The sequence below is a fragment of the Anopheles aquasalis genome, chromosome 2, assembly GCF_943734665.1.
Source record: "Anopheles aquasalis chromosome 2, idAnoAquaMG_Q_19, whole genome shotgun sequence".
Classification (NCBI taxonomy): domain Eukaryota; kingdom Metazoa; phylum Arthropoda; class Insecta; order Diptera; family Culicidae; genus Anopheles; species Anopheles aquasalis.
The window spans coordinates 30815586-30827500 of NC_064877.1; the positions used below are offsets into that span (position 1 = coordinate 30815586).

General features: G+C 37.4%; 3 protein-coding genes and 1 long non-coding RNA gene across 4 annotated transcripts in view; 2 read left to right on the forward strand and 2 right to left on the reverse strand.

Moving 5' to 3' along the window:
• Positions 1-296: 296 nt before the first annotated feature.
• On the forward strand, positions 297-3781 carry LOC126581290 (uncharacterized). The gene is made up of 5 exons (XM_050244838.1): positions 297-450; positions 1301-3149; positions 3233-3360; positions 3433-3545; positions 3616-3781. Exons 1-5 carry the CDS (start codon positions 406-408, stop codon positions 3779-3781), a joined length of 2301 nt encoding a protein of 766 aa, XP_050100795.1. The 5' UTR covers positions 297-405.
• On the reverse strand, positions 3774-5048 carry LOC126581291 (uncharacterized). The gene is made up of 2 exons (XR_007609149.1): positions 4448-5048; positions 3774-4273 (listed from the first exon to the last, which is right to left on the reverse strand). It is a non-coding gene; the product is annotated as an uncharacterized LOC126581291 (long non-coding RNA).
• A 4254-nt stretch (positions 5049-9302) lies between these two features.
• Positions 9303-11226, forward strand: LOC126568923 (transient receptor potential cation channel protein painless-like). The gene is made up of 3 exons (XM_050225620.1): positions 9303-10724; positions 10796-10926; positions 11004-11226. The coding sequence occupies exons 1-3, from the start codon at positions 9569-9571 to the stop codon at positions 11085-11087; spliced, it is 1371 nt and encodes a 456-aa protein (XP_050081577.1). The 5' UTR covers positions 9303-9568; the 3' UTR covers positions 11088-11226.
• Positions 11227-11502: 276 nt separating this feature from the next.
• The window catches only part of LOC126568925 (uncharacterized), a 1565-nt gene continuing 1152 nt past the window's right edge, over positions 11503-11915 (reverse strand). Inside the window, exon 3 of the mRNA XM_050225621.1 lies at positions 11503-11915. This exon is cut by the window's right edge and continues 163 nt beyond it. Within this exon, the coding sequence (XP_050081578.1) occupies positions 11665-11915 (251 nt within the window). The 3' untranslated portion in view covers positions 11503-11664.

Here is an 11915-nt window from a genome sequence, read left to right on the forward strand (position 1 = left end):
GTGATAGTTAAGGTTGCCGCTAGTGCGATCTATTGCAAACGATGAATGCAGGACACATGATTGACATGTATGAAACAAAGGGCCTACGATCGCATGAATCGTTCTTTTCGTGATCGTTCTATTCTGTTCAACGTTCGAATGAACGGCGTTGATGCATAGGCATGTGTTACTGATTTACCAGTCAGAGTTGAGTCAGTGTTGAGTCAATGATAATCACGTTGCCTATGCTGATAAAAGGACCGTAGCTTTACACAGTGGTCTATGTGTTATCAACTGAAAAGTAGCCGACTTGGTCATTTAGTTGTAACTTGTACTCGTGCGACTCATGATCGCCTCAGTTGAATGAATAAAGTGAAATTAATTTCTTAATTTCAATAAGTTTAATGTGTTTCTTGTGTTTTTAAAATGTCTTCGATCATAAGTGACCGGTCCGTTCCTAGAGCACATGAGGTTCGTACACCGTTCTCTATTAAGAGTGTTTTTAGAACATTGGTCACGTTATTGTACAGTGAAGCAAGTACACTTTTTTTCTCAGTGTCTACCAGTGCCAGTATGCAAAAATGTTCAGTACAATTATTAGTTAGCATGATTACCTTAAACCATAAAAAACAAAATCTTTTTTTCATCAAGGGCTTCAAAATACAATGTTCACTTATATTTGCCATCAATCAAATTACGGACGGCAACAACGATGACTAGCGCTTGGTCATTGTGACGCACCGTCCAATAATCATTTTTTGCGTTTACATATTCTACACCCAGATTTACGCCATTTCGCTCCAAATAATCCAACTATATTACTACTGCAGAAATGCAGTGGCGCGAGTAGTAGTGTTCAGTTTCAGTAATAATCAATCGCAAAAAAACGATCGTGACAGTCTCCTAAGAACAACCAAGCATATTTTGGAAGAGTTTGCTTGTTAATCATTCGGAAACTTTGAAAAATATATCGTGGTTAATAGTTAAGTTGAAGCACAAGTTGTGTAGTTTCGCAGTTTTTGAAAACTGCTAGTTAGTATAAATAAATCAGAAGATCAGGTTTCTCGATCTAATTTAATGAAATGTGGAATGAACCAATCGTAAGTAAGTGATAGCGATAACTGAAGACATAGACTAACCATAGATAGACTTTATATATTTCCTATCTCCTTTTCTAGGGATTATATTAAATCGTCCAAATACACCTATTGAAACGATTAGGGGGTCGTTTATTAACGCCATAAAGCCATGTTCGTTTACACCCGACTTAACAATTTTTATTTTAATATTCTAGAATATTTCCGATTTTATTTCTTTCCAGAAAAACGAAGACCACTTCAGTAAAAAATACGTACTCCGTGCGGCACTCTATTTATTGCCTCCAGCAAATGTTGACGAAAGACAAGGGTCTGTTATAGACGATAGATTGAAAAAATTGCTGCTTCTGGCCGAAGACAATGACTCCAGAACAATACCTGATATCGAAAAGACTTTAAATCTTAATGCTGACAATCGCAAGCACCATGAAAAGATAATCAAATGCATAATCAAAATACTACAAAATGGTGTGCACAATGAAAGCATTAAACAGTTACTAGAAATAGCCACCGTTAATGGCAATCTAACAGTGGCAGAGATGTTACTTAAACCCAAACTGAAGTCATACGAGAACGGATTGAATGAGATGACAGTGGAGGATGTAAACGCATATCTTGGGGGATTATTGCAAAAATGCTGTAACCGTGGGCATGATAGCATCTTGAAATACCTGTTGTCCATCATTCCGAAAACGGAGAAAGATTTCATCAATGAGGATCCCCTGCTGTGCTGTGTCTTAAAAGAAACAAATCCGTATGATTCAACATATCCTGGCTTCCAGAGGTGCTTGAGCCTCCTGCTAGAAGATGATCGTGTATTGATCGATCGTGCAGAAGTGAACAAACGCACGCCACTCTACTATGCAACACGGCAGAGAAACGAAGATGCGCAAAAACAATTACTAGCAAAAGGAGCCTGCCTGGGCACAATGGATATGCGACAACGGATGCCAGTTCATTATATAGACCCCATTCTTTTGGAAGAACATCTAAACATCTGCATTACGGACAATAAGAAGCATCTGCTTGATGACGGTTACGAGCTGACCCTGGATTTCAAAAACTTTATTCACAAGCAAACTGTGGCAAACAGTTTCAGCGCACACAATGGATCATCGCAGTGTACTACGAATCTCACCGATTCTGTGACCATTGAATTGAATCTTCGAAACGAAATACCAAACTCATCGAAAGAGACTAGTCTTCGTAAGGCACCACATACCAAAGAAAGTTCGTCATTAATAGCCTCAGAAAGAGGAAGCCAGAAGATCCAGAAAACTGAAGAACAAATGGAAAATAAAACACAAGAAATTAACCAACAATTGCCGGAAAGTGAACTGTCTACCATCTTAGAGCTGGCCCAAGATTCAGCCAACCATCGTGTTCTACAGCATCCAGTGATATCATGCATATTAGCGATTAAGCAAGCCGATTTATACTGGTTCCGGTGGTTATACTGTTTGTATTACCTCCTTCATTACATTCTACTGATGAGTGTCTGGATATGGTGTAACAATGCTACTGATAATTGTGTTACGATAACAGTTCAATTTCAATGGTTTACTGTTGGTGTCATGATTTACATGGCTACACGTTGGTTAATATGGATGAGTGTGGATTTTTTGGCTTGGAAACTAAAATTAATTCCAAAGATTAGCAATTTAGTGTGGCAATTGCTGTGGAGATTGATTCAGTTAGTTCCAATCAGTCTCTTAGTAGAAATAATGTATAAAAAAGGTTACCCTTCGATTTCGGCCATCTCCATGATAGTGTTGGCAATCGAATCTACATTAGTCTTATTAAAGATCCAATGGCGCTCTATATCTACTAATCTTATTATGTTCATGCGAGTGTTACAAACTTTTTGCGAAAGCTTAATACCTTTTTCGACCATCATCATAAGTTTTCTGATTAGCTTCCACATTTTGTTCAAAGATTCTGGTAAAAAGGAATCGACATCGTTAAACCAAAACACAACTCAGACTACACAAAATGCAGGCGAAGAAATGAGTACATCGGACGGATTTCAAACAATTGAAGAAACTGGTCGGAAAGTATTCATCATGATGGCCGGTAAGTAGCTCAGAGGTGACAATACTTTCCCTTCATAAAACTAATAAATGTTACCTCTATCTTCACCTATTTGTCTACATTAGGAGAATTGAGCACAGAAAAGATGGATTTACAAACGGTACCCAGGGCTCTGATGTTCTTTTCATTTCTGCTTGTTATTGTCATCGTGTGGAACAACTTTATGAACAGTTTGGCGGTAGACGATACAGTGGTAAGGGTTTCAAAACATAAAAATGCTATCTAGAGTTTATAGTAGCTAAAAAACAAATGTTTCGTTTTACAGGGTATGCGAGCCAAATCCCAGTTCTTGGCAATTAAGCAGGATGTAATCTTCATGAAAAGGCTAGAAACCATTCTGAAAATACTGGAGAGGGCGGAGGAGAAAACTTATTTTCGGTAAGTGTTTATTGTTAGTAATAGTTTAAATAAGGACACATGGCGAATACTAATATACGTTTCTTCTCAGGTGGTTATGCGTTTGTAGATGGCCTCAATTAAAACCATTGCGCCCACAAATTACAATCAAACCGAACGATGATCATCCAGTCCCAGGCGTCCAGATTGACAAGAAAATTGCTTACATTTGTAAGACCATCATCCAAAAGAATGAACAAAACAGCATGGTACAATAACTAGAGATTCTTTAATGGTATTATAACAAGTTATAATCGGTTAGGTCAAGGAAAGCGTAATAGCGTCAGTTATGATTACTTTTACGTCTCTGCGTTCTGCAAAGTAAAAAACTATACCCATCATTTAAGAAATCATGATCAACTATGCTCAGGGCATAATTTATTTTATAAACTAAACTACATTAAGTTACATTTTCGGTTATTTCGTTCAGCAATGAGTAAGCCAACCTCTTTTGCTAGACGCTCAAAGTCTTTGGTTTCCTTCAATTCCAAGATATCGGCCTTCTCCAATTCTGCTCCATTGATGGTGCGTAAAATCTCCTTAGCTTGATCGACTAAAGCGGTGCTATAATTGCTGCTTATGATATGATCCAGCATTTTTTGCAATTTGATTGGTTCGTCACTCAACGAGCTCGCCGAACTGTCCATGGATTCGGCTAGTTCAATCAATTCTTTGTGCTCCAGGGAACGTAGGTAATCCATGATGAGATTCTTGAACAACAAAAAAAACAGTTAAAATCTAAAACTATATTAGCGACAAAGATCCACGATGAAACCATCTGTGGGTTTAAAAATCCACCGATACTGCTTGGACATCGAGTGAATGAACCGACTGTGCCACAGTTTAATAGTAATATTTAGATAAATTGAGGTGCTATTTCTTACCTGTTGATATTCGACTGATGTTTCAAGAAAATCCGCTTTTCTCAAAGAAGATTCAGCAACATCAAGTCCCAAAATTGAATGTTTATCTCGTGAATCACCGGTTGTTTACCACCGGTATCCCAGGTAGCGATGGTTTCGTAAAATATTATCGAAAGGAACGAAAAACCGAAGACAGCAAAGCCGAATCTTTGACTCTTTACGCGGCCTTCGTGTTGCTCGTCGTCTTCACTTGCCACATCGGAAAGATGCTAGTTGGGGTACGAGGAAAAGGATTCAGATATTATAGATATTGAAGAAGATATTAAACCATTCGATTCAGCATAACATCTTGTATTATCTGTTTCTGTATCTGTATTCGCTTGATTCTGGTGATAGATCAGATGATTTTCTGAAACTCTTTACCTCTGTTTCAAGACAAAGTCTCTTCCCTGAATTATACTCAGTTTGCACTCTCAAGGCAGAAGAACTCCACTCCAGCAGAAGTTTAAATTAAACCAAGAAGAGTCCCCCTTTCTATACTATAATACCCCGTTTGAATGTGCTACATTTATAATTTAATTAAGCCAAACATGTGATGTTAAATTACATTTGTAGTTCTAGTAATTACCTTTGTAGTGTAGACAAAAACATTTGAATTAAATAAAGATATGATGAGATGGAACGATGCTTTACACTTTCTTCAATGACTCCGGTTATGATTTTAGTGAAAGCATAGCTCGCATTTCGCAGTCTGCTCTAAATATAATGCCCGGTAACGTGTACCGGTTAAATGCTAACCAATGGTCGGTGCTTCACACAATCCTGGTACACGCCTACAACAGGTCTCGCCCATGCTCGCCGAGAACACCCGTGATCCTTCCAGATTTCATTGGGTGGAAAAGCCATGCATTCTAGCAACGTGACGATTTGCTTCTGATTCTTCTAACCGTTTTGAATGATGGGCAGACTGTTCACTAATCGATCGCGTTTATCCTGGCATCGATCAGTATGATCAGAATCATCGATCGATTCATGGACGATTGTTGAATAAAGTGAAATACGTATCAGTGTGCATTTTACTATAAACAGCCATGCCATGCGGATCCTTGGAGTTTCCCAAAAAAAATCATGAAACCGAATTTCTATGATTTCCCACAATCGAGCGAGTACACGATCATCAACTCTAATATGATCTATACGCAAACAGCACATTGCAGCACATTACGTCTCTTTAGTCTACAATGGAAAGTACAAGTTCCAGTAAACCTTCGTATATTGGACTCTATTTTGATCACGGACTCTTTTATATCCGATTCGCTATCGAAGAATTTAAAATGGGATGGGGAACAATCATTTCCATCCGCAGTTGTAGTTCAGTTGGATATGCGCGTTCTTCAGAACCAACATGAGCCACTTATAACAGCATTTTCAAAGGGGAGCTTTTCCTTATCTCCTGGCTACCCCCGGCTAGCCCCGGCTACCCACGGCTACCCACGGCTACAGGCGGCTTTCGAGCACTGTTTTTGTTGATCGGGAGTAGCAGGATTGTGGGATTTGTAGGCCAAAATTCCCTGCTCACAGACACCTCTGGTCACGAATTCAATTGAGCCGTTGCAGCGTTGAATGGCTAGTTCTGGCACGAGGATTTTTATTTCGATTGCAACGCAAAGCAAATGTCGATAAGAGAAGATAAGGGTCATGAAATGTTGTGCCATGTGAAATGTTAGCCAAGCAGGGTATCAAACAAACTTCCACTACCTGTTCGGAAGCGTTGCTTAACTAGCATACGTCCAGTCTGCCGGCGCGAATCATAGGCAGGGCACGGTATGGTCATACCTCAGTGCCAGTGTTCGATGTTCCCAAAAAGCAAATAAGCAAGTGGAACTTATTTGTAATCGTCTGGGGAACGTAAACAGCCAAGACACCACGATAAAGGCTAATTTCGTTTCTTTTTTCGGTCTGATAGTAGAAACACCTACATGGTGCACGGGCAAGTGAACTACGACAGGCAAGAATGTGATACATAGCCTTGTTATCATTCGAAATGTGCCACCATTACTCATTTAGTCCTAGCATCTACACTTGTGCTGACGTGGTCACGCTGGTGTTTCTGGTGTACAGCGTACAATTTTATAGCCTTTTGATCAAATTTGTTGGTTTTGGTAGTGTAAATCATGGAGCTGCCACGTGAATTTTTTGAAAGAAATTCCAAAGAGTGCAGAGAGTCGATCAGCAATTCTGCAAAAGCATGTGCCAGCTGGACTCGAGCAAATTTTCATTTCGAATTGATTTACGGAATAAGTGCATTTTGATGGAGAAGGATAAATTCCCCACCTGATGTATGGTTTGTATAACATAAGGTACATGATTTCATTTTTAAGAGATTATTGAATATACCGCACATTTATCATACGAATGATCTATATAATACAACCACTTTTTTGTGTATCTGTATGTAACAATTACTGTCATGGCATTAATTACAGAGAAGTGTCGTTGAAACAAAAAACAATATTTGCTGAGTCCATGCATGTGTCCATCTGAAGTGTTTAAAGAGATATTGTTTCGTCAGGCAATGAGTTTCACCTGATAGCATTAATGAAAAATGGTTTTTGCTGTAAAAAAAAGTTGAGAATTTGAGTAAAAAACAGAATGGAAAATTATGTACGGTGAAAGTTTTCCCAATAGATCGATTCAGTAACTATATGGCCACGGCTATGAAGACTTTGAAATTGTGAAAACCGCTAAAAGCTAGGACATGTTTTTGAATGTTTATAAAAAAAGTTCAATAGTGAGTCTTCAAACCATTTGTGGAGATTATATAAATATAACTTGACGAAATCGCTGGATATCTAATGGGTTGCTTTCAGCAAACATGATTAGCCGACATCTTTTCGATGAAACGCGGTCCTGCTCAAGAATAGAGCAAGCGAATAAATATATTTTTCCAGATTTAAGAAGTAATTTCAAATTCCCACAAGGAACATCCAATGCGCAGTTATATGATGGTTATGACAAAGTAATGTGGAAATCTCCTTATCTATATCAATTTTGTTGAGAGGAACTGCACGCAGTCGGATTCCGTTTCAAGAATAATGAGAAAACAGTATTTGAACAGTAAAAAAGTATATATGAATAAAACATATATTTATTTCATATTTTTATTTATTAAAAAGAAGTAAGAGCAAGTGCCTCCAATTGCGATACTAAATTTTTACTTGATATTTACCGTGTTAAAATTTACATCTGCATTGTGTCTGGAACAATTTATTTACAACGTAGACGATTTAATTCGGTTAAATTCGAAATTTAGTCTACCTGTCCCTTCGCTCAAGCGATAATTTGGACTATGTACCAGGATCTAACACCGATACCTACACCAAAATCGCCCGTTGCAATAAATGAAGTAATTTTTTAATCTCAAAAAAAACGATAAGTTCACATGATAATGATTACCGTCTTTACCATTGAAGGTAGCTAAAAGGCTGTAAAACGTATCCTGATCAGTCACTGGCTAACTCTTACTCGTGCTTGAACGATCCCTCGTGGGACAGTGAAAATAGTAATCCGTGGTAAAGGCGTTGCAAAAAATTAGAATCCGAGTAGCACTAGAAGATTTGCAAAGATGGTCCTAAGTCGTGAGAAATATTATCAGTATAAGTTACGTATCAGCCTTGAAAGCAAAAACTTGATGAATTTTAAAGAGGCCCTAAAACATGGTGACGTCAACGTAAGGTATTCCGACGAGGAATATACGGTTTTCGAATTAGCGTGCAAAACAAGTGGATGTGAAAAATTTATTAAGGAATGCGGAAACCACAAACCCAACTTAAATGAGGTTTGTATTATACCTGAACAACTCTGAGGGACGAGCGATTAATTACCGGAAAAGGTTCAAAGAAGATCGAATTGTGAGTTATGCTTATAGCCATTATGAAATTAAATCCAGTTCAGCCTTCAAGCTGCAGTTTTTTTAAATCATGATTGCAAAACCATACCGATGGGCAAATGTACCGGTGTTTACGCCATTTTGTTCATTATACTTGAGACGCAAGGCGGAGTTAAAGTAAATAACACTGAGACTACAAAACCTTACGATTTGGGAAACACACACCTCAATCCATCTAATTTGGGTGTATATTTAATCTTTCTTTTGATTAAGATTGTCTATGTGTAAGTCGAGTGAAGGTTTCTGATATACGGAGTAATCTACGTCAGCTCTATCAACATGAGTCACTAGGCGCATGAGCAAGGAAGTGCCTTTATTTCATGATGATGATGATGATACACAAACAAAACCATTTCTTATTCAGAATTAAGATTAACATAAACTGTAACCAACAGTCCAATGGCGATTAATTAAAAAGTGAAATAGTTAAAGGGGAAACTAAGGTTAGTTTGTCTCTAAAAATGCTCATTTTTGAAGATTTTTTATGAATAAACTATTCAATTTGTTCTTTTTTTATATAGACATCATATTAAACTACAACTTTTCAAGAATATTCAGTTGCATTTTGGGGAAGATGCGTTGAAAATTTCATCCATGGCATCAAATTAAAAATTGCGTAGCCGATTTTATTACTGATTGTGTAGTGTGCATTTTTTTCACAAAAACTCATTATCGCTCATGGTTTTTATTTTCACAACATTTGACATAAACATTCAATGAACGCAATGATTTTGGTGTCGTTTCAGATTCATCCTGTTGATAAAAAGCGTCCAATACATTTTGCGGTACTTTCCTTCGACAAAAACAATATTGAAGCATTACTGTCAATAGATAAAGATCGTTCAATTAATATTGATCAACTCTGCGAAGATCGTACTGCATTGTACCTTTTGTGCGAAGCTATAAGTCGCAATCAATCGGATAACAAAAAGAAGTTTGAGTGTATTAACTGTTTGCTGGAAAAGGGTGCGAACATAAATGCAAGGTGTGTGGATGGCATTCCAGTTGTGTGGCATTTGCTTGTCAGCTCTAATATTTGGGAGGAACAAAACAGGCACATCTTGGAAAACAGCAACTTTAATTTTAATAACTTTAATACCGAAGAAATTCAGCAGTTAATAAACACTGCAGTGCTCAAGCAGAAGTTTAAGAGCATCGAACATTTACTTCAATATACACTGATTGATGGGAAAATGCAGCTAGATTTATTCTATACTATACTAGATCTGTGTTATAGGACAAAGAACGAAAAGCTTTTCAATTTTATTTCGGAGAAAAAACCAAACAATCACGCAGCGCTTTCGAGACTATTGAAAACACAAACAACTTTGTTTATTAAGGAAGATTCCATTTTTTCCTTCGATAAGCTTGTTGATGAATTTCTCGATAGTATCGAAGAACTATACGACAAGTCGGAACGGCATTGTACAGGTCGAACGGCATTGTTCTATGCGATAATACGTAGAAATGAGCTAGCGCAACAACAATTATTAGCAAAAGGAGCTTATCTGGGCGCTAGAGATTTCCGGGGACAAAGTCCTATTTGTAACGTAAATCTTGAACTATTAGAAAAACATTTGGATTCGTGTGTGAAAGCTAATGAATTGAATGATGACGGCGAAGAATCAGTGTTCACAATTGATTTGTCGAATTTCTTTCCAAAAGAGAATGATCAAATGTATCAGGCAGAAAGCAAACTATATCCATTAGTGCAGTTAGCTGATAGATTAACCAGTAACAATATTCTTAATCATCCAGTCGTAGCCAGCATTGTAACGTTGAAAAGATACGATCTTCGCCTTTTTATAATTCTTTACTTTGTCTACCATTTCATGCATTTAGTCGGCTTAATGATAACACTTGGTAACGATAGTGAACCAGTAATCGGTTTCATTTCAGTTATATATTACTTACTGGTACGTTTTATCATTTGCTTTTCGATCGAAATGAAAATATCAAATGTCCATTGGGCTAAAATTTTCTTGCAAGTTGCAATGATTATACAATTGTTTTTCATTCTTATTTTTGTTCTTGTAAAATTCTTGCCAGAGGATGCCAAAGTTGTGCATCGAGTAATTCCGGCTATTGGATTGCTACTGATAGCCATCGAGTTTACTTTAGTTTTAGTCAAGTTCCCTTGGCTCTCTTGTGCAAGTAACATTATTATGATAACGACGGTTTTAGTGAGCTATTGTAAAAGTTTACTACCCTTTTCGCCTTTGCTGACGGGATTCGCGCTCGTCTTTCACAAATTGTTCAAAACTGATCTATCAGACAAAACAGATGATCAACTAAACCCATTCGAAACGTGTCAAGCTGCTATTCTTAAAACGATCGTAATGACAACTGGTAAGTAGTGTCGAAATGATGAATTTCTGCTTTTCCGATTCTTCATATTCTCCCTTCTTTTTCTAAATTAGGCGAATTCGACACATCAAACATTAAACCACAAGAGTCCTGGGAAAAGTACATATTTTTTCTCTTCTTCCTTTTGTTTGTATACACCCCTTTTAGTAATTTTATAAGTGGTTTAGCAGTCGACGATACAACGGTAAGCACTTCACATTTTTTCACACTTCACAATTGCAAGATGAATCTCATTTTTTTCCTTCTTTTGTGCATTGGCAGAAATTGAGGGCAGATGCCGATATAATTACATTCCAAAAAGAAATAAGCCTATTGTACCGGCTCGAAAGCATTAACTTATGGTAAGTACAAATGTTGATAAGTAAATATAATATGTAATCTACTTTCCAGTTTATGTGTATTGTTAAGGAAAAGGGCACTATGGTTTAATGTGACACGGTGTCTGAGAAAAGAAACCCCTAAAAAATGCGCTCTATCAACTCAAAGTCGTTATGTGGAAATTGAACGATTCGTTACGCTTCGTTCGAGAGATAAAAAAGAACACAAAACCAGTAACATTCTGGGTAATACTATTTTACGCCGTTGCATCGATATAGTAAGGAGAAAATAATGAATGTTATTGCAATTAATGTATCGAAAGGCACTACCACACAGAGAAAATGGGAAAAAACACAATGGTAAACAATGAATAATTCGGAAAAAACCATCAGCATTAGTTAAAATAATTGTTTTTGATTAATTACTTTATTCTGCAGCTCGTCTAGCGCCTCCGTCGTCGCAACTCTTCAACAACCACGAGCAGTATTAACACTTTCCCTTTATTGCATCAACCGAAACGTGCACAAGAATACATTTAGGGTCCGTGTTGATCATCCAGGATGTCTTTCAACTCCATATCGAAACATTGCCAACGACTGGATCATTACTCTAAGCTCTTCTTAATTTGTTCGATTACAGCCTTAAACGCACTCTTGTCCATCAAAAATTGTAGACGTTCTTCAATCCTTCTCCCTATATCCGCGGGACTCTCGTTGTTACGAATGTTTTCCCATGGAATTTCAGGAAATTGAGCCTGAAGACTCTGCGAGAAGGGGATATCTTCACGTTTGGAGGCAATTTTTGCTAGTTCTAAAGCGCATTCTACTTCATCTGAAGTAGATTTGTCGCCACCAA